General features: G+C 41.7%; 1 protein-coding gene across 1 annotated transcript in view; it reads right to left on the bottom strand.

The window, feature by feature from the left end:
• Positions 1–2,672: 2,672 nt before the first annotated feature.
• The window catches only part of LOC107522883 (butyrophilin subfamily 1 member A1-like), a 41,753-nt gene continuing 21,416 nt past the window's right edge, over positions 2,673–23,009 (bottom strand). Inside the window, exons 6-10 of the mRNA XM_016191225.1 lie at positions 7,468–7,488; positions 5,950–5,970; positions 5,039–5,059; positions 4,769–4,795; positions 2,673–3,202 (exon numbers count right to left, since the gene is read on the bottom strand). Coding sequence (XP_016046711.1) covers positions 2,673–3,202; positions 4,769–4,795; positions 5,039–5,059; positions 5,950–5,970; positions 7,468–7,488 — 620 coding nt within the window. The remainder of the gene's footprint in view (positions 3,203–4,768; positions 4,796–5,038; positions 5,060–5,949; positions 5,971–7,467; positions 7,489–23,009) is intronic.

Below are 23,009 nucleotides of genomic sequence, written 5' to 3'. Positions count from 1 at the left end.
AACAGTACAGTTTTCACAGGTCCCTGCAGTGTCCTCTCACTCACAGTGGGAGCTGGCCTCTGTGTGAGTGAACACAGGCTCTGTGAGTACAGGGCTCCAGTCAGGGCACAGTCACTGGGGACCTTGCTGGCTCCTCATGGCGCCCAATCACAGGGCAGCTCCCACTGTGTGGGGCCTCTGCTTCCATCCTGTGTCCATATCTGTACTCAGTGAATTTGGGGTGAAACTTTCTTATTATTTGAGTCTCTAAAATGCTTTTTTTTTGTCATTCCAGTTGAATGTGAATTTTTAAAATGTGTATATTATTTCCATGGCCTGCAGTTTTAAATTCGGCACTCATTTTCAACTAAAATTTAAAAGATTTCAGAACTACTAAGGGATAACACAGCAAACAAATTAAAATGTGTGAAAAAATTTATTAAAGGTAATACTCATTTTGATAAAAATCTACATACACAATATTTTTTCTTTTTTAATTTATTTTTTATTTAAGAAAGGATATATTAACAAAACTATATTTATTCAAATCCCAGTGACACCTCCTCTAACCCCTAGGTCATGAAGCCAGCACTGACAGGACTGTGAAGCTTTCTCAGGGTCTCACAGCTGAAGCCTCAGGAGCTGGTCCTGTGGCAGAGACGCTGACACTCAGGATGCTGCAGGCACAGCTGACTGGACTGCACTGGGTGACCCACTGCAGGGTGACTTGTCCACAGGACTGTTTGCAGGCAGTGCTGGGGTTTGTCCCCTGGAATCTCCATGAGACAGCGGGTGGCTGGCTTCCCCCAGATTCAGTGACACAAGAGGTGAGAGTAGAAGCTGCAGTGCTTTCAGAACCTGACTTTGGGGTCTCTCAACTCCACTGATTCTGCTGGTTACACAGACAGCTCTTATTCACTGAAGGGTGTCTATAAAAGGGCATCAGTAGTTTGAGACAAGGATGTGGGGCCACCTTGGAGAATGACAGTAACCAATGAAATATCATAATCTTAATAGTGATCCGTTAATGGTGACCCTTGTGTCCATCCATGAAACCCTCATTCCATCAAATACAGACACATGTTTAGTTTGGAACAAGGAATGAAAGGCCCTAGGAATGTCTATGCTCAGAGAATGGCTATGAGCTTGCCATTATGCACCAGAAATACGACTCCACTCTATTTCTCATGCCCCAGAGTAAGGTGGATAACCATGCCTTGCTAAGCAAAGGCTCAAGATAGCTGTGTGGATGATAAATGTGTAGGACTGACAAGATAAAGTCTGTACAGCAGTGTCCTAGGATGAGTGCAGACATTCTCCTTGAATTGTTTGTACTTGGCAAACATACTTTGAGTTTCTGCTTTCTCTGATGTCACTGTACTGAGCACCCTCAAAGGAGCCCAAAGCTTCTCTGCTTCCTCTGCTCTTTCATAAAAAGCCCATCCCAAATCAATTAATTTTTTTTTAATTTGAAAAATTAACTTTTTTCCACTTTTTTGTCACTTCAACATCTTCATATGTAATTGAAACATAACAAGGTATTTTTATTTATTTATGTATGAGAGAGAAAGAGGAGGAGGGAGAAATAGGAAGAGGGAGAACTCTGGCATATGTGATACTGGGGATTGAAATCAAGACCTCAAGACCTCATGCTTTAGATTTCAAAGCATTACCCACTGTGACAACTCCCAGTTGTATTGCTAAGTCCATTTTTTCAGTTCAACATCACATCTTGGAAAACTATTCATATATGAATAATATATAATGGCATATAACACATATGGTAATATATAAACACACATATATTATACATTCATTTTTCTTGTTAAGTAATATTCTATTGTAAGATTGTGTTGAAGCTCAGAGCCATCTGATTGAGACAGGAGACTCACAGACCCTGAGAATAAGACCAGGTACAGTGAGAGAGGCTGAGTGAAAGTGTGGGTCCTTCAAAGTATCAGTCAGTCTGGTTAATGAATGAACTCAATTTTACTGAGTTAACAAGTATAATGTCAGAACACAAGGAGCTGTTTTTAACACAGAGGCACAGACATGAACAGCCTGTGCTCTCTGCCCTTGAAGAGACCACAGCTTTTGTGAGCCAGAAACATTTGAGAGTCCATTTGGCAAGATGCCTGCTGAGTAAAGTCAAACTGTGTCTTTTTTAAAATTTAAATATGTATGTATGTTAGTGTGTTTGCTTTTTTGAATAGAGATGAGTTGGTGGATATCAGGGGCTTGAACCCAGGTCCTTGGCAATTTTAGCATGTGGTGTGGACTCAACTGATTGTGTGTGTGTGCAGGGAGGGTGGGGTAGGTGGGCGTTGGATGGAGAGGCTGGTGGAGTGTTGTCATTGCCCAGCTTAAATGGCATTTTGAGGAAAGTACCTAAGATATTTCATAATGTCAACCTTATATCCCAGAAGGATTTTTATGGAGAATTTTTCATTTTTTCTAAAGTCAAAGCAGTAAGGAAATTTCATTCTGGGAGTTGGGGTGTGGATGAAGGCAGCACAGAGAGGACAGTGGAAGGGGTCACTCTGAGTTTCCCCAAAGGCTGGAGGAGTCTGGGCCTGAGGCATATCTTGGCTCCCCTGACTGCAGCCTCCTGCATGGGGTGTCTGATGCTCTCATGGCCCCTGAGGACACCCTGTGGTGTCTCAGCTGTGTCCCCACAGCGATGACAAGATCTCTCACTGATACTTGGGAATATGGAGACCCTCCATGTTTCCAGTAGTAACATGCCCAGGGTAGAAATAAGGCTTCAGAGGTTTGATGAAAGTGGTTTTGAAAGTACAAAGAAAGCTACAATCTCTCACATTGTAGAAAGAGATCAGTCCTTTCTCATACTGCAGAAAAACACCCACTACCAAGAGGGGTTCTGGGACATTGAGAATGGAAGTGGGTGTGGAAAGTGCCTTGTACTCATCTTTCTCCAGGGAAAGTGCCCAGAACCCATTTTCAGGACAAACAGAGATGTCTCCTTTCCGTGTAACTGAGTCCTCACACAGTCCTATTTCCCACCTGTCTTTCCATGCCACATCCACCTCCCAGTAATGGTCACCAGCCGAGAAGCTATTCTCCCCCAGAACAGCCATGTGAGTGTCAAACCGCTGAGGATTGTCAGGAACATCTTGTTTTTCCACAGTAGTCCTCACATATTTTCTGTTCTCTGTTATTTCTAGATGAGGATGAGCAGTGTCCTCATCCAGTGTTATGTCTTCTGCAGGAAGAAGAGCAGATCAATTAATTGTAAGACTGAAGATAATTCCTACTTTAGGTTTCAGAGGCTTTAGGTAAAGGTCTTACTTAGATGACATCTCATATGGCTTCTGTAAGGTGAGTGAAAACAGGGGTGAGAAAAAATTCAAAGGAGAGAGAGAGAGAGAGAGCGCTCACTGGGTAAGGAGATGCCTTGTCAGGCACTGTCCCAAGCATCAGCTCCAGCCCCACTGGGGAGGTGCTGTGTGACCAGGAATAGCCGGAGCTGGGGGGCTTCACCTCTCTCCATGGCTCCCTGAGTGTCTGAATTACAAACAAACAAACAAACACTGGTTTCCCAGAGCAGTATAATTTTGTGTGTGACACCCTGTCTCAGTAAGAGAAAAAGAAAGGAAGGAAGGAAAGAAGGAAGGAAGCAAGGGACGAAGGAAGGAAGGAAAACCTGAGTGCTTCTGGGTACTTTTCAAAAACTCAGAGATCAAAGAAATGACCACTCTACATTCCTACCAAAGGAATATTTCATCTCTATATCTAAACAAGGTTTTTAGTGAAATTACTAAACCAATTCATCTGTGTAAAGGACAAACCCAGAGGGTCCAGAAGAAACACTGATGAAGGGAGAATGACATGTCACAAGCTCCTGAAAGGCCTCAACAAGCATCCTAGTCTTGTAACATTGAACTCGCATCCTCTCTCTCTCTCTCTCTCTCTCTCTCTCTCTCTCTCTCTCTCTTATAAACTCTGATCCGTTGTTGTGGAGCCAAGGATTTTAAAGGGAGTGGAGGGATCTAGGGTGGGACCTTGAGTCTCAAGGTACAGGAAGAATAGCTTGGTGGATGGGGAGGTGTGCTCCCAGCTTTGGGGATGTGAAACTGTACCTTTGTGGCAAGGACAGTTGCTTGCTTCCTTCTCTTCTTACTTCTTCTTTCCTTCTTTCCTTCCTTCCTTCCTTCCTTTATTTCTTTCACTCTTTCATTTTTCTTTCCTTCCTCCTCTCATTTTATTGCCACAGGCTTTTTATTGGGAATCAGTGTCTCCACTATTAATTAACCATGGCCAACAATTTTTTTTTTGGATAGAGAAAGGAATTGAGAAGGAAGAAGGAGGTAGAGAGGGAGAGAAAAGTTACACCTACAACACTATTTCCCTTGGCAGTAGGGGACTAGAAACTTCAACCAGGGTCACTGCACATAACAAAATGTACATTCACCCAGATGATCCACACAGTGTGCCTTCTAAACCTACATTCCCCAATAAGGGTCTTTAAAAAGGATGCAGTGATGGCTTGTTTCCCACTGGCCTACATACATTTTAGCAAGTGACTCAATTTTATTACTGATTTTCAAGGCTTTCACATTCATTTAAAGGAATTTTATTCTGAAACAAATTTCTTATATTTAGTTCCCTAGTGCTTATTGAATTTCAACACATATTTCAACTAAAATGATTGTCAGAGTTCAAAATACATATAGACTACTTGGGCCAAACCATTCTACAAAAGACTTGAAGAAGTTTAACTTGTAATCACAGGTCACACTTCATACACCTTATAAAAACTGAAATTTACCTGCATATCTTCGGAGATTTTCCAGTCCTACAGACAGAAAGGAATATTTAAGTTTAGTTGACTAACTAGTAAGGCATAGGTTGTATGAATAATGACATGTGGGCATTAAAGTGGAGAATTCAGACTTCACTTACCTTCCTCTCCCAGGGCTTTTCTTCGGGCTATAACAAACCAGAGCGGGGGGGGGGGGGGGAGAGATAGATCATTGTTCTGAGGGGACACTGGCTGTGATTCCAATTTAGTATCATAAGGAGGAAAGACAAGACTTACCAAGTTTCCCAGTGATTGTAGCTAAAAAAGAAAAGAAGAAAAGAAAAAGAGCTAAAAATATTTATAGTTTTACTCTAAGAAATTGCATATCAGATTTTGCTTCTTCATAAACTCTAGATTATCAGTGAATATCTGTGTCAGACTCTGTCATGTGAGGCTCACAGGCTGACAGGACCACGTGGCCCAGACACTGAGCTGGGGCAGCAGCAGACTGTGCAGACACACTGCAGGGCTGTCAGGGACAGGCTGCTGCTTCCTGTTCTCACAGCAGCTCTCTGCCTGCTTTTCAGCAACTGCTGTCATGCTTCAGTCTTCACCACAACATGCCTGAGTTCAGTCTCTGTCATCTCACCAGGGAAATGTCTGTGCAAAGTCTAGTTTATCCTGAGAGGTTTTCTGCTCTGGGGACAGTGTGAGCAGCCTCTCAGTGTGGATCCATGCTGGGAGCCCTGTGCTCCTGAGCACAGACACAGGGCAGCAGAAACACTCCTGCAACTGCTTTTGGAAAAGATGTTCATATTGTTTTAATCATAAAAACTGTTTACAACAAAATACATGTCACTATGTGCTAGCACCCAGGTTTGAGACCTCATTCATTACTTCTGAATCTTCACAAAAAATGAACCATGTCTGCACATGTCTATTTCTCTCCATTCCTATCTCCCCCTCCCAATTTGCCAGCGTCCCACCTGATAAAATAGAGATAAAAAAATTAAAAAGAGCAAATGAACACTGAAATATTTGAATTCAAAGTGCCAGCACAGAGATCCAGCTATATCCCCAGTGGCAAAATAAAATAAAATGAAATAAATAACCAGAGAGAGAGAGAGAAAGAAAGAGAGGTCAGTGTTATGAGGGGACACTGGCTGTGATTCCAATTTAGTATCATAAGGAGGAAAGACAAGACTTACCAAGTTGTTCAGTGAGTGTAGCTAAAAAAGAAAAGAAGAAAAGAAAAAGAAGTAAAAAAAATTTTTTACTCTAAAAAATTAGATACCAGGTTTTGCTTCTTCATAAACTCTAGATTATCAGTGAGTATCTGTGACAGATTCTGTCATGTGAGGCTCACAGGCTGACAGGACCACGTGGCCCAGACACTGAGCTGGGGCAGCAGCAGCCTGTGCAGACACACTGCAGGGCTGTCAGGGACAGGCTGCTGCTTCCTGTTCTCACAGCAGCTCTCTGCCTGCTTTTCAGCAACTGCTGTCCTGCTTCAGTCTCCACCCTCAACATGCCTGAGTTCAGTCTCTGTCATCTCACCAGGGAAATGTCTGTGCAAAGTCTAGTTTGTCCTGAGAGGTTTTCTTCTGCTCTGGGGTCAGTGTGAGCAGCATGAGCCAGTGTGTCATTCCAGGGGCATCACAAGCAGCCTGTCAATGTGGCTCAGTGCTGGGAGCCCTGTGCTCCTGAGCACAGACAGAGGGCAGCAGAAACACTCCTGCAGCTGCTTCTGGCAAAGATGTTTATATTGTTTTAATCATAAAAACTGTTTGTTTGCTACAAAATACATGCTCCCATGTGCCAGGATCCAGGTTTGAGACATCATTCCCACCCATAGGTGGGAATATTCACAAGTAATGAACCATGTCTACAAGTGTCTTTTTCTCTCTCTCTCCATTCCCATCTCCGCCTCACAGTTTTTCTGCATCCCACCTGATAAAATAGAGATAAAAAATTAAAAAGAACAAATGAACACTGAAAGATTTGGATTCATAGTGCCAGCACTGAGATCCAGCTATATCCCTGGTGGCAAAAAAATAAATAAACTAATAAAGAGAGACTGAACTTCTGTTGGGTTAGCACACACTTTCTTGTGTGAGAACCTGGACCAGCCCAGTGAAACAGGAGGGCACCATGCATAGCACCCAGAGAGGCTGCGAAGGGTTGAGCAGTGCTCTGATTTTTCTTCTTTAAGTCTCTCTCTTTCTATTTCTGTCACTTCTTCCATCTGTCTCATTCTAACTGAAATTGAAGGAACAGGAAATCTATTCAGAGCACCTGAATCCTATAGCTACTTCACTACCAGAAGGAAAAGAAAGAAAGAAAGAAAGAAAGAGAGAAAGGAAAAAGGCAAAAAGGAAAAAGAATAAAGAAAATTGATGATTTTTAAAATGTGAAAATTGTCTTTTTAAATGTGAGAATCCACCTTCTAAGCCATTTTTACATTCAGCTAGAAGGGTACAAAGAGAAAGAAATAGTGAGGTAGACAAAGGGAAAGCCCACATCACAGAGTCTTCCTTATTTGCCACAACCCCGCCCTGTGCTGCCAGGGCTCAGACCTTTGTCCCTCACCAGTGCGGGAAACCAACTGGAGATCTGTTGCTCTGGTCCTGAATATCTTTTTATATGAATTGTTAATATATTTAGTACATTAAGCCTACTATTCAATGATAGGGCAACTCTATAAAATAGAAATAGATATGACTCACCATTTTCTTCCACAAACTGACCTAAAGAGAGATAGAAAATAAGAAACCATGAAAAATAATAAAGATAGATCTAAAAAATAAAAAATACAGATAGAAAAATCTTTGATATACATATACTGCCTATGGATGACATAATTAGAATGCTGATCCTGCAGAAATATTCAGAACCCTTGAGACAGCCCGTGAGGAGGTCAGAAGACAGCTCATCAGGCAAAGCCTGTGCCTTCCTGTGGGAAATGCCCTGGTGACCAGTCCAGGACTTCCTGGGAGCAGCGAATGGGATCTGGAGAGCTGTATAGATGGAGGAGTGGTGCTGGGGGTGACTATTCTCTTTTTGTTTTTCTTCCATTTTCTTCTCTATACTCCCTCTCTCACTTTAAAAAAAGTAAAGAACATTATTCAGCAATGGTGTTTGGAGTAGTCTTGAGCATGTAAGAGTCCCCACATAGCATGGAGAAAGCCAAAAGCAGTGGCTGAAGTATGTATTTAGCATCTCATCATATAAAGTACATTTCCACTGATTAGCACCTAATAACAGACCACTGAAGAAAAAGATAAAAGTCTCTATTTATGTGCTGATTTCTGTCTCAACAAAAGGTAGGAAGTATGTAGGAATATCTAAATATTCTAAATAGTGCTAAAATTAACATAAGGGTCTATATGAAAACTTTCAATAATTTCAAGGGAAATTTTTTTCCAACATACCATAGTGTTACTATTAAACCAAAAAAATGCCCAGATAAAATATAATTCAAAATAGTCAATTTATACAACATTTCAGTTTTTAAAAAATATTTATGTGCAAAATTCAAAGACAGATCTTACACGATGTATTGAATAATGAAAATACTTTAGTTAACCAAGTGCACTTTTCTCTATTTGTGCCTTTAGAGTGACAATAAATACTACTCACGAATGTCTTCATTCAATTCCACTGTAAAAAAAAAGTAAATAATGAATGCAAAGCTATTATTACAAAGGTTTATCTGACAGAATTTATAAAAATTAGTCTTGAGTAGAATATTTGAAGTTACCACTTAATAAACTATGAACCAAGTATATGTCAATGAGGGATGTCACTGAAGAGAGACGATTTCATTCTCACAGATTCAGCTGATGGCTTCTTAGAACATCCCAATAAACTCAATGGAAAGTCATCACCTTAAGGGAAGAGTATACTCCTGCAGGTACTTCTGCTGGTGTCTGGTGCTCTCTATAGGGAGTTCCAGAAATAATGTGGGTCAGGTAAGTCTGAGATGTGCTGACAACTTTATTGGGTATATCATGGAGTGTACCCTCCTGACACCACCTCTATAAATCAAGACACCTTCAATAAGTAACACAGAAGTTGAAAAAAAATAGAGAGACAATACATTCAATGTTATTTACAGTGTATGTTTTCCAAGTATCTGGAGCAGGGCCAGTAAGATTTTATTTAGAAAGTGTGTGTGTGTGTGTGTGTGTGTGTGTGTGTGTGTGTGTGTGTGTGTGTGTGTATAGTGATTAAAGAATCAGGAGTAACTGACAATTATCATCAAATGCTGAATACACCAAGAATACATCCTGGGCACAGAAAGAGAGTGCTTCCCTTGAAATACTTTATAGAGTGTTTAAATTTAAGATAATACATATCTAAGGAGATCCTTGGAAACTGATGTGTAGCATAGTCAGCGATTCAAAATATGAGGGATCCTCGATTGTTAGAAGGATCCTCCAGTCTTCAGTGACGTGGACAAAGCCCTCCAAGTGTATTTTACACAGGTTTCACTTCAAATTCTGAATGAGGGTAATAGATTAAAAAATCAGTGATGCTATGAGCAAGAAATCAGTGGAGCCCGTGACTGGGAGCAGGTTATGTCCCACATATCTTTTTTTTTTTTTTCCCCAGATTCCCATTTAACAATACAACCCCCACTATTTCATTCATCATTTTTCATGGACCTGTATTCTCCCCACCCACCCACCCACCCACCCCAGAGTCTTTTACTTTGGTGTAATACTCCAATTCCATTTCAGCTTCGACTTGTGTTTTCTTTTCTAATCTTGTTTTTCAACTTTGGCCTGAGAGTGAGATCATCCCGTATTCATCCTTGTGTTTCTGACTTATTTCACTCAACACGATTTTTTCAAGGTCCATCCAAGATCGGCTGAAAACGGTGAAGTCACCATTTTTTACAGCTGAGTAGTATTCCATTGTGTATATATACCACAACTTGCTCAGCCACTCATCTGTTGTTGGACACCTGGGTTGCTTCCAGGTTTTGGCTATTACAAATTGTGCTGCCAAGAACATACGTGTACACAGATCTTTTTGGATGGCTGTTTTGGGTTCCTTAGGATATATCCCCAGGAGGGGAATTGCAGGGTCATAGGGTAGGTCCATTTCTAGCCTTCTAAGAGTTCTCCAGACTGTTCTCCACAGAGGTTGGACCAATTGACATTCCCACCAGCAGTGCAGGAGGGTTCCTTTGACCCCACACCCTTTCCAGCATTTGCTGCTGTTACCTTTTCTGATGTATGACATTCTCACAGGAGTGAAGTGATATCTCATTGTTGTCTTGATTTGCATTTCTCTGACAATCAGAGACTTGGAGCATTTTTTCATGTGTTTCTCGGCCTTTTGGATCTCTTCAGTGGTGAATATTCTGTCCAAGTCCTCCCCCCATTTTTGGATGGGGTTATTTGTTGTCTTGTTGTTGAGTCTGGCAAGCTCTTTATATATGTTGGTTATTAAACTCTTATCTGATGTATGGCATGTAAAGATCTTCTCCCATTCTGTGAGGGGTCTCTTGATTTGGGTAGTGGTTTCTTTTGCTGTGAAGAAGCTTTTTAATTTGATGTAGTCCCATAGGTTTATACTTGCCTTAGTCTTCCTTGTAATTGGATTCGTTTCATTGAAAATGTCTTTAAAATTTATGCGGAAAAAAGTTCTTCCAATATTTTCCTCTAAGTATCTGATAGTTTCTGGTCTAACATCCAAGTCCTTGATCCACTTGGAATTTACTTTTGTATTTGGTGAAATACAGTGATTCAGTTTCATTCTTCTGCATGTTTCAACCCATTGTTTCCAACACCATTTGTTGAAGAGACTCTGCTTCCCCCATATAATAGTCTGGGCCCCTTTGTCAAAGATTAGATGTCCATAGGTGTGGGGCCTCATTTCTGGGCTCTCAATTCTATTCCACTGGTCAGTGTGTCTGTTCATGTTCCAGTACCAAGCAGTTTTGATGACAATGGCCCTATAATACAGTTTGAGATCTGGCAGTGTGATGCCTCCGGTTCTGTTCTTTTTTCTCAAGATTGTTTTGGCAATTCTAGGTCTTTTCTGGTTCCAGATAAACATTTGTAGCATTTTTTCTATTCTCCTAAAAAATGTGCTTGGGATTTTGATGGGGATAGCATTAAATTTGTAGATGGCTCTGGGTAATATATTCATTTTGATGATGTTAATTCTTCCAACCCATGAACATGGAATATCTTTCCACTTCTTTGTGTCTTTTTCAATTTCTTTGAGTAGTGACTCATAATTTTCAGTATACAAGTCTTTAACTTCTTTGGTTAGGTTTATTCCTAGATATTTTATAGTTTTTGTTGCTATAGAAAAAGGAACTGATTTCTGGATTTCAATTTCTTCTAACTTAGTGTTTGCATAGAGGAATGCCACTGACTTTTGAATGTTAATTTTATAGCCTGACACATTACTGTATTGCCTGATGATTTCCAAAAGCTTCTTGCTGGATTCCTTAGGTTTTTCCATGTATACTATCATGTCATCTGCAAATAAGGAGAGTTTGACTTCTTCTCTTCCAATCTGTATGCCTTTAATTCCTTGCTCCTGCCTGATTGCTATGGCAAGAACTTCCAACACTATGTTGAATAGTAATGGTGATAGTGGGCAGCCCTGTCTAGTACCTGATCTGAGGGGAAATGCTTCCAATTTTTCACCATTGAGTATGATGTTGGCTGTAGGTTTGCTATATATAGACTCCACTATCTTCAGGAATTTTCCATCTATTCCTATTTTTTGTAGTGTTTTGATCATAAAGGGATGTTGTATTTTGTCAAAGGCTTTCTCTGCATCTATTGATATGACCATGTGGTTTTTGGTCTTGCTTTTGTTGATGTGGTGGATCACATTGATTGACTTACGTATATTAAACCAACCTTGCATGCCTGGGATAAACCCCACTTGGTCATGATTAACAATTTTTTTGATATACTGCTGTATCCGGTTGGCTAGAATTTTGTTCAATATTTTTGCATCTATGTTCATCAGAGATATTGGTCTGTAGTTTTCTTTTTTGGTTGTGTCCCTGTCTGCTTTTGGTATCAGGGTGATGTTGGCTTCATAGAAGCTGGCAGGGAGTATTCCAGTGTCTTCAATCTTCTGGAAGACTTTTAAAAGTAGAGGTATTAGTTCTTCTTTGAAAGTTTTGTAGAATTCATTTGTAAAACCATCTGGTCCAGGACTTTTATTTTTGGGAAGATTTTTGATAACTGTTTCAATTTCATTAGCTGTGATGGGCCTGTTCATGTTATCCACTTCCTCTTTACTTAGTTTTGGAAGTTGGTAGGTATTTAGGAAATCATTCATTTCTTCCAGGTTCTCTAGCTTGGTGGCATATAGTTGTTCATAGAAGCCTCGCATGATATGTTGAATTTCTGCAGTGTCTGTTGTGATTTCTCCTCTTTCATTTACTATCCGATTTATTTGGGTCTTCTCCCTTTTTTGTTTTGTGAGTCTGGCCAAAGGTTTGTCGATTTTGTTTACTCTTTCGAAGAACCAACATTTACTTTCATTGATCTTTTGTATGGTTTTCCTATTCTCAATGTTATTTATTTCTGCCCTAACTTTAGTAATTTCTGTCCTTCTGGTTGCTTTAGGATTCCTTTGTTGTTCTTCTTCTAGGTCTTTGAGATGTGCAATCAGGTTGTTTATTTGTGCCTTTTCTTGTTTCCTAATGTGTGCTTGTATAGCTATGAACTTCCCTCTTAGGACTGCTTTAGCTGTGTCCCAAATATTTTGATAGCTTGTGTCTTCATTTTCATTGAACTCTCAAAACATTTTGATTTCTTCCTTGATTTCCTCTTTGACCCAGAAGTTGTTAAGAAGTGTACTGTTGAGCTTCCACATTTTGGCTCTGTTACTAATCTTTTGTTGATTGTTAAATGTTAGTTTAATTCCACTGTGGTCTGAGAAGATGCTTGGGATGATTTCAGTGCTCTTGAATAGGCTGATGCTGTCTTTGTGGCCTAACGTGTGGTCTATCCTTGAGAATGATCCATGTGGATTTGAGTAAAATGTGTATTCCAGTTTCTTGGGATGAATGACTCTGAAAATGTCCAATAGTTCTAGTTTATCTATCTCTTCATTTAGCTCCCTTATGTCTTTACTGATTTTCTGCCTGGATGATCTGTCAAGTTGAGATAGTGGGGTGTTGAAGTCCCCTACTATGATTGTGTTACTGTTAATATATTGTTGTAGTTCTTTCAGTAGAAGTTTGATGTATTTAGATGGCTTCTCATTGGGTGCATAGATATTAATTGACTGATCCTCTGAGCATTAAGTAGTGTCCATTCCTATCTTTTTTAATCTTATCTATTTTAAAGTCTATCATGTCAGATATGAGAATAGCTGTTCCTGCCCTTTTTTTGTGGGCCATTGGCTTGAATGATAGTTTTCCATCCTTTCACTTTAAGTCTGTGTTTGTCTTGTTGAGTTAGGTGAGTTTCCTGTAGACAACATATTGTTGGGTTGTGTTTTCTGATCCATCTTCCTACTCTGTGTCTTTTAATAGGTGAATTCAGGCCATTGACATTTATTGATATCAAAGATTGAAGATATTTTAACGCCATTCTTGTAGAGTTTTAGAGTGTTTTGATATATGTCTTATTTGTGGTGGTCTGACTGTTTATAGGAGACCTTTCAGAACTTCTTTCAGGGCAGGCTTGGTGATGGTTGCTTCCTTCAACTGTTGCTTGTCTGAGAAGGTTTTGATGCTTCCATCTAGTCTGAATGACAATCTAGCAGGATATAGTATTCTTGGCTGAAAGCCTTTCTCATTGAGCACTCGATAGATATCTTGCCATTCTCTTCTGGCCTGTAGTGTTTGTATGGAGAAGTCTGCTGCTAATCTTATGGGTTTTCCTTTGTAGGTGACTCTTTGTTTTTCTCTTGCAGCCTTGAGGATCCTTTCTTTATCCTTATTCCTTTCCATTCTAAGTATGACATGTCTTGGTGTCTTTAGGTCTGGGTTAATTCTGTTTGGGACCCTCTGGGCTTCTTGAATCTTTATGTCTTTGGTGTTGTCTAGACTAGAGAAATTTTCAGCTATTATGGCCTGGAGAACGCTTTCTTCCTCCCCTTCTCTTTCTTCCTCTGGTAAGCCAATAATGCGTATATTGTTTCTTTTGAAGTCATCCCATAGGACTCTGTTGTTGTTTTCAGCATCTCTTAATCTCTTTTTGAGATCTCTTACTTCTTTTTTAGTTGTCTCTAATTCATCCTCAATCTTGCTAATTCTGTCTTCAGCCTCATTGATTCTATTCTCTCTGCCCTCTACTGCTTTCTGGAGTTCATCTATTTTGTTGCCCTGCTGTGATACTGTTTTAGCTTGTTCAGCTAGTTGCCTTCTTAGCTCAGCGATTTCAGCTTTCAGCTCTCTAATAACCATGAGATAATTAGAATTTTCTTCCATATTCTCATTTGTTGTTCCTGCATTTCTGATTACAATTTTTTCAAATTCTTTACTCACTCCTGTTATTATTTCCTTAGCTAATGTTTGGATGTTGAACTCGTTGTTTTGTGCTTCACCCTCTGGAGGACTTTTAGCTGGACTCTTGTCCTGGTTCGAGTCTCCAATATTTTTTCTTGTTGTTTTAACCATTTTAAATAAGTTAACAGTTTTTTCAATCCCTGAGTTGGAGTTCAGTGGTGTAAAAGCCTTTTTCTTTTCCCCTGTAGGCTATGGGAGCCTGAGGGCTTTTAAACTATCAATAGGCTTCTTAGCTTAATCACTGACTCCTGACCAAGAGATAAAGCAGGGTGTGGCAGAGATAATCCAGTGGTTATGCAAAGAGACTTTCACAGCCCCTCAGCTATGCCACCGAGGTATAGGTCTTCTGAGTTTCCCGGTTAGATCTCTGTACCCTGGTGTCCCTCCCTGTTGCTGCTCCAGATTCTGAGGGTAGTAGCAATGGAGACTCAGAGTTGCACTTGGTGAGTCTCTGGGGAGTCCTTTCCTCCCTTCAGCTGTCCCCTTGTCGGTGGAGCAGACTGAAGGTGGTGTCTCCACTGACAAACTGTCGAACTGTTAGCAGTCACTTAATCTCTCCTTAGGCCCCTCTCTCCTCTCTGTCACCAGCCACGCGTGTTTGTACTCACGGGTGATTTACTGGGTTTCTGTGGTCATTCTAGTCCTGTCTTGTTTCGGTCCGGGTGGTCTCCTTTGGTATTCCTAGTTGATCCGGGAGAGGAGAGGAGAGGAGAGGAGAGAAAGCAATCTGCTGCTCGTAGCTCCACCTCCTATGTCCCACATTTCAATGCAGCAGCACCAGGTGCCTTTCCTGGTGTCCTGATGGCTCTTAGTTGGGCATTTAGCTCTGTGATTGTCCAGTTCCTCTTCTTTCAGTATTAAAGTTCTGTTTGCAAGCTGGAGTAGTTTTAGGGAAACTAATGATCCAACAAAATTCAGAGAAGCTCTCAGAAGATAGGACAATTGAGGAAAACAGAAACAGCAGGATCCCAAGTCCAGTTATATTGACATGCCTTTATTTGTGCAGATATTTTTATTACTAAAGCTCTGCATTAAATTTCCCATTTAATATTCTAGAATTTTTTTTCTTGACCATAGGAGAGGGCAGGGTGACTCTGAATGTTTTTTTTTTTCTGTCATCCTTAATGTATGGATCCTCATTGTTCATGAAAGAGTGACATGAAATATATAATGAGTGGGTGCCTGCTTGTGGTGCCAAGACCAACCAATCTCTTGTCATCTAGTGAGAGTTCTGCAGACTTTCCAAGGGCAACATAGGTTTTTCGGAAAAAACAAACAAACAAACAAAAAAACAGGGAATGAAAAGCATGAAATTCAATGAACAAGAGAGGTCAGCCCAATATAGTGGGAGTTGCAAGCACATTGCCAAAGAAAACAGAAAGATAAGGAAAAGTGGTTTTTTAAAAAAAAATTTTATTATTATTAATTTCCCTATTTTTGCCTTTTTAAATTGTTGTAGTGATTTTTTTTTAACCAGAGAACTGCTAGTTCTGATTCATGGCTCTGTGTGGGTGGGGGAGTTTGAGCTTGAGTCTTTGGAGCCTCAGATAATCTCTTTGCATAATCATTATGCTATCTAGCCCAGTCAACGCTGTTTTATCTTTTAATGTGTGAAAGTACACATTCTAGCTTGATGGGATATTTTGAGTAGTCTCACATTCCTTATAACCTTAAGCCACCTCCCACTGTTTCACCCTGCATTCCTGATACTATGGCCTATCTACATAATCATTGTTTTGCCTGAAAGATCCTCACCCATTCCATTCCTTTGATCTATCTTCTTTCTACCCTCCCTGCCTCCAAGGCAGTGTTAATCCCACCAGTTAAAACCCTTGCAATAGTTGCTAAGGAAGTTTCTACCTTCCCTACCCCCTTTTGCTTTTCTCTGTGCCTTTCCTAGCTATTTCTGTTTCCGACTTGCTACTTCCAGCTCTGAGCTATAAAAGCCTTCACTCTCTGATCAATAAAGATACTGTATTTTCTTGCTACCACATGTTTGGTTCCTGAGTCATCTATCTCCCTTGAGTTGCTGAGTGAGGAGCAGCCCAGGCTGGTTCTGGTTGAGTTCTTTCCAACCCAGAGGGTACACATGCAGGAAAAGGCATCCCCACGCTAGCTACCCCAGTGTCTGGTGCCTGAAAGTGGGACCTTGATGGGAAATTGTGCAGATGCAGTCACATCTGCCATGTTGTCCCCTCAGGCTATTGCAAGTTCCCGTGAGAGTTGGGACATTCTCGGAGTGTCTTTCCCAACCAATCCTGTCCCGGCTCATCACTCCCGGTTTTTGCCCTGTAAAGCCTTTCTTCTTCTGCCCCTCACTTTTTTGCCAGCCTTTCACTTCGGTGATTAGACGCAGCAAAGGTTGCTGCATGAGGCGGTCACTTTGGCTATCTCCACGTGGCCCGAACCACTGTGCTCTCACCCAACTCTGAGGTGTCTGCGCGAATAAAGAACTGTGTTCCTTCTCTGCTCTGGATCTCCTCTCTCTCTCTTCTGTCGCAGCATGACAGGACTTACCCCCCTCCCCCGCCACAGCTCCACACAAGTAGCAGACATACGAAGATGCCCCAGCCCAGATAAATATACAGCCACTTGACTCTCTGGAGCCTCATGTTTAATGAAGGCACTGATGTTCTTTTTCTCCCTATTCTTATTTTTATGAGACCCCTCTGTCATGGGCAACCTTCTTCCTTATCAAGAGGATTTCCAAATCCTCTACTCCTTTTTTGCTATACAGGTTCTCTGTCTCTGGGACATTTGCTCTGGGCCACACCTTGGTTCCTCTTGACCATCATTGCAGCTTTCAGGAGATATGCAGGACCCCCCTCCCAGAAAGACCAAGGAAGTTCCATCAAAGACTTCCCTGGCTCACAACTCTACCTTGGAAAACGGCTCCAGTCTAAGGGACTTTGAGGCTGTGATCCAAGATTAAAGGAGAAGGTCATTCTGCTTGCCCAGCACCTTACATGTCTTCTAGAGAATGTAAAACCTCCCGATCCTGTCCCTCCTCCTGCCCCGATCCTAACCCACAGTAAACTCTCTGCACTTTGCCCTGTGGCTCCCATTTTGGCAGACACATCTCTGGCTGCCCTCACAGCTTCTGAAGCTCCTCCTACCTTGGCTCCACCCCCTACTGCTACGCTGCTATTGGACACAGAATACCATTGCTGGCTTTGTGACAGAACTTTTCCTCCAGAGCAAGTCCACACATTCCAGGTAAATGTTACCCCCAATAGACAGAGACCTCAGCGTGCTACCCGTATTCCTCCACAGATCTTAAGGAACTTCATCAGGTGGTTAAAGAGGGTGAAGTTCATGCTTCATGGACCAGATCTATTTTATAAAGCCTTCTCCAAACCTTAACACCCCCATGACTGGAGAGACATAGCTCGCGCTATGCTTCTGGGCCCACTTTTCCTTTAATGGGAAGCATTTTTCAGGGATGAATGCCTACAGAAATCCTGCAGGAACAGTTAGAACCAGCCTAACTGGGATTTTGACTCTTTTTGGAATAGGATGTTGGGAGACAGGTCTCCAGCAGTAGGAAGCGAAATATCCCCCCAGCTATTTTGATCAGGTATGTCTCTGTGCATTACAAACGTGGGAGCAGTTAACACCCCCCACCTCCATAGAAGTGGCCTCAGCTCCCATTTTCTCCCTTAACCAATAATGTGATGAATCCCTAGCTAAATTTATTACCAGGGTCCAATCAGGTTTGGAAAGATTCCTTTTTAAAAAATATTTATTTATTTATTTATTCCCTTTAGTTGCCCTTTCTTTATTATTGTAGTTATTGTTGTTGTTGATCATGTCATCATTGTTAAATAGGACAGAGAGAAATGGAGCGAGGAGGGGAAAAACAGAGAGGGGGAAAGAAAGATAGACACCTGAAGACCTGCTTTACCATCTGTGAGGCAACTCGAACCAGGATCCTTGTGCTTTGCACCACGTGAGCTTAACCCACTGCACTACCGCCCAACTCCTGAGAGAAAGATTGCTGATCCTGATGCCTGCTTCCTTCTCCTGAACTCTATAGTCTGGGATGAGATGCTTCCTGATTTCCATCAACCATGCCGCAGAATTAAAAATTAACATCTTGAAAGATGGATTGTGGCAACTCAAGAGATAAATTCTAAAACCTACCAGCTTTAGCCATGGCACAAGCCTTTGCTGCCACTTTAGAGAAGAAAAAAGGGGACTGTTTTAAGTGCAGCAGTTCTGGCCATTGGTGGAATGAGTGCCCCAATCCTAGGCATAACTTCCGTCCCTCGTTGGATTCTGTCGGGAGTATCAGGCCCTTGAAAGGCACAGCCCCCTGGGCCTGTGAGCAAAAGGCTGGTAAATTAGGCCTTCTGCAAGCCGCTGACCTTTCTCTTAGAATGATTAGAGAAAGCTGAGAAAAAGCGAAAGACTTTACAGACTCCATGGGAAAATGATAAAGGTTTTGCAAACTCCCTGGAAAAAATAGTTAGTTATATACTTTCACACCCATAACTGCATGTACTTTTATTCCTACTGTATCTTGTTCTGTACCTTGTTTTATGCCTTGAAAAATTTACAAAGTTGCTAGATGCATGCTGTAAGTGCTATAAAAGGTTTTGAGAAAAATAAATCCAGGCATTCAGTTAATGTACTGGGGCCTTCCCGATCCCATTGCACTGTCTTCTTTCTTTTCTCAATCCTAGCCTCCTCTCCAGGTACTACTGTTCCTGGTCGGCTGAATCTGACCAGAGATTCCCATAAGCCCTGAACACCTTGTCCTAGATGCCAGAAAGGTTTTCATTCAAGGAAATATTGTTGGTCTAAGTTTCACAAAAATGGTAGCCACCTGCTGCTGTTACCGGAAGCAGGACAGCTCTCTGTCCAGCGTCCAAAAGGAACCCCAGACACAGCACTTGTGCTTTATGGACCACCCCTGTCTTGGAAAAGAGCCATCCTATGATTACTATTAAAATTGATGGTTTCTCCTTTAAGTGTTTGATTGACACAGGACCTGATAGGACTGTTTTGAAATGATCGGAAGTGCTGCCTACCTGGCCCTGCCTCCCTAGCCCGTACCTTGCTAGTGTGGGAGGGTGTTCCCAGGCTTTCATAACAAGAGAATCTTATGTCTGTGAAAATTCTGATGGTGTTAAAGGATGCATCCGTCCCCTCGTGCTGGAGTCCAGTACCAACCTGCTGGGAAGGGATTTGTTGGAAGCTTTTGATGCTGTCATTTCCTCTCATACTGTGCATCCACAGGGTCACTCTGATTTTGTAACCCCCCTAGCGATCTCACAGCATATTGCCACTTTAATACCAATGAGATAGAGACTTGTCCCTCCTGGCAGTTACCTAGGCAACAACCCCAATTCTTTTATCCACTGCTCGTTATAAAACTCCCTGCCTCGACTGGCTTTCTAATATGCCTGTCTGTGTGGAGCAGTGGCCCTTACCCAGGAAAAAATTAAAAAGTCTAAAAGACCTTGTCCAGGAACAATTATCTCTCAGTTACACCTGACATTCCTGCAGTCCATGGAACACCCCTGTTTTTGTAATCAAAAAGTGCTCTGGCAAGTGGCGGTTTCTCCAGGAGCTCAGAGCAATTAAAACCATGCAGGTTTTGGGCTCTCCTCTGAGAGGCTTGCCTCTTGTCTCTGCCATCCCTTCAGGGGTCCCCATTGTTGCTATAGACTTACAGGACTGATTCTTCTCCATTCCCCTCCATCCGTGTGATTCCAAATACTTTGCATTCTCTGTCCTGTCTATCAATAACTTGGGGCCAGAAGACCACTATGAATGGACGGTACTTCCCCAGAGGATGGCCAACAGTCCCACCATATGCCTAGAAGCCGTTAAAGCTGCCATTATTCCATATATTCATGAAGGTCTTAGTATTTACCATTACGTAGATGATACTTTAATATGAGATAAACCAGACAGAGATCTGTCAGCCCTGTGTGACCTTATCATCCCCGCCTTAAAGCAGGCTGGCCTCAGTATAGCCCCTGAAAAGGTAAAACTAGTTCCTCAAATAACCTTCTTAGGCTCTAAGCTTTCTCTGACCCAGGTTAACCTCCTAAAGCCCTGTATTGTGTTCTTTTCTGACCTCATTCTTGCCTCTCTACAGAGTTTCCTTGGTAACCTTAATTGGCTCAGGCTGTGGCTGAATCTTTCCTCTAGTACCCTTCAGCCATTGTTTTATTTATTAAAGGGAGACAAATGTCTATCTTCCAAACCTACAGTAACCCCCACAGCTTCCTTAGCCCTAGATAAGATTAATTGAGCACTCCAAGACATGTGTCTAGCAAGGTTCTCCCCCCCGCCCTGTAAACCTCTTAATCGTCAACTCTTCCCCGACACTTGTTGGGGCTCTCTACCAGAGCCATGGTGTGCTTAAGTGGCTTCACACCACTATAGGTGGAGCCCCTCACCCTCTTACTGAAATAGATTCCCTGGTGTACATGGTCCATCAGGACAGAGACAGGTCCACGAAGGTTTCTGGGAGAGAACCAGACACCATTGTCATACCTTTTTCCCTGTCATTTACAAAATGACTCCTATGTCATCATTCCCACTTTCCTATAAGCTTAATTGGGTTCTCAGAACAACTAGATAATCATTACCCTACCCAAAATGGGTAGCTTTGCTGCCCCTGTTGCCTTTATTGGTGCCTAGACTTTCCTCCTGCATTCCTATTCTTCTGCCCCCACAATTTTCACAGATGGTGGCAAGAAAGGAGCTGCTGTCCGAATATATTACCCAGATAAATCACGCCCCACACCTCTTTTCACTGAACTCCCCACCCACTCCCACAGTATAAAGAACTCTACACTGTTTTTCTAGCTTTAAAGGCTGTTCCTGGACCCTATAATCTATTTTCTGACAGTATCTACACCGTCAACCTCCTCCCTTGGCTCGCCCACTCTTATGTTAAACTGGATAACAACCGACTCTCCCCTCTCTTCATACAAATTGCCTCTATCCTCTGCTCTTGCACCCAATCACTATACATCCAACATCTCTGCTCTGACAGTCCTGTCCCTGGCCTCCTGTCTGAAGGCAATGCTGCAGTAGACCACCTTGCCTCCACAGGAATTTTCTTAACTTCTGCCTCTGATCCTGCTGACTTCCATTCCCTGACCCATGTCAACCTTAAGGGTCTTACGGTCTGATTCCCTAATGCCCCCATCTAAACTAAAGCACATTCTTGCCACCTGCTCCACCTGTGCAGGTCTAATCAAGACATATGCTGTTCAAACTCTTGGGGTTAACCCCTGTGGCCTAAAAGCCAATGCTCTTTGGCAAATTTATGTCACGCACTTACCCAACTTTGGCAAATAAAAATATGTGTTTGTCTCAATTGATAGCTTCTTTAAGTTCATGTGGGCTACAGCTCAGAGAGGAGAAAGCTCAAAAAAGCTCATAAGCCATATGCTCTCCTGTTTTGTTGTAATGGGCATAAAACTTCAACTTAAAACTGACAATGGCCCTGATTTTTACCAGTAAACAATTTAAAGATTTGTTCCCTCTGGAACACTACTCAAACTACAGGAATTCCCTATAACCCTCAGGGACAAGGCATTGTTGACAGGGCCCATCAAACATTTAAGGCTCAATTAAATAAAGAAAAGGGGGGAATATACTCCTCCAATATCCAGCTGGCCTTAACTACATTAAACCTCTTTAATATTTACAGAAACTCGGACCAACTTCCTATTATTCTTCATTGGCAAACACCATCCACTCTCCCAGCTATGAAGGTCAAATGGAAAGACCCACTTGATAAAATTAGGAAAGAACATGACCCCCTATTAACCATGGGGAGGGGTTTTGCATGGGTGTTTCCTCAGGATTATTCAAAACCTGGCTGGCTTCCTGCCCACCAAGTCCGGTAATGCCTGCAAGATGGTGTTGCTATCCCTGAAGAAAAATAAACACTGCAGGAGGATTAGGTGCAGGCCACCCTCCAGAACACAATGCAATATGGCAGGATCTGAAAAACCTGGTTCACAGAGCCCCAAAACAAAACCTCCCTACCTCTTCTCTCTCCCCCCTCATTCTCTCTGAATATCTTAATCTTGCTGTCTGCCCCCTCTGCTTCCAGTTGTGTTTTGTAAAAGAGCAATTTAAATGACTGAAAATATTACATATGACCCATTTTGCTCAGAGTACTCTGAAACTTAATTGACCTTATATGGAAACACTGGACGTGGCAGAGGTCTCTGGAGATATCCAGAAACAGTCTAAAAATTTTAAGTTTAAAAAAAATCTTTGCATAAATGTTAAACGTTTAGTCTTGAAAACTGTATGAGTAAAAATGGTTCAACTAAGACAGTACAGACCTAAATTTGTGTTTGACATGATATGTCTTTGTAACAAAAGTTTTTCTCTTCTCATGTAATCAAGTAATTGATTACAGCTATGTCAAGCTTTCACATGAAGAATCAATTGCTGATATGGAATCCCCGAAACCATATGGACTCCTACCCTCTATCATCGCCAACAAGACGGCATGAATATAATGCCCCCCGAAATCCATGATGTCACCTGGCACAATCTGAAGAACCTGATTCACAGAGTTCAAGGACAAAATTTTCCTATTGCCCTTCTCTTGACCATCACTGTCTTCCCTTCCTGCTTTTGCTTCACCTGTCACCTTTGGCAGTTTCAACTCACTCTCTACAGAAAAGCAAAATTCCAGTGGCTGTCCTTCCCCATCAAGATAAAATGTGTGGTGTTTCTACCCCTGGTCGCTGGCATTGGACTCACACTTCTATCTGACTT

This window comes from Erinaceus europaeus, chromosome 9, assembly GCF_950295315.1.
Source record: "Erinaceus europaeus chromosome 9, mEriEur2.1, whole genome shotgun sequence".
NCBI classification, from domain to species: domain Eukaryota; kingdom Metazoa; phylum Chordata; class Mammalia; order Eulipotyphla; family Erinaceidae; genus Erinaceus; species Erinaceus europaeus.
Note: the sequence above shows the minus strand (reverse complement) of the source record. Positions and strands in the feature narration are given on the sequence as shown.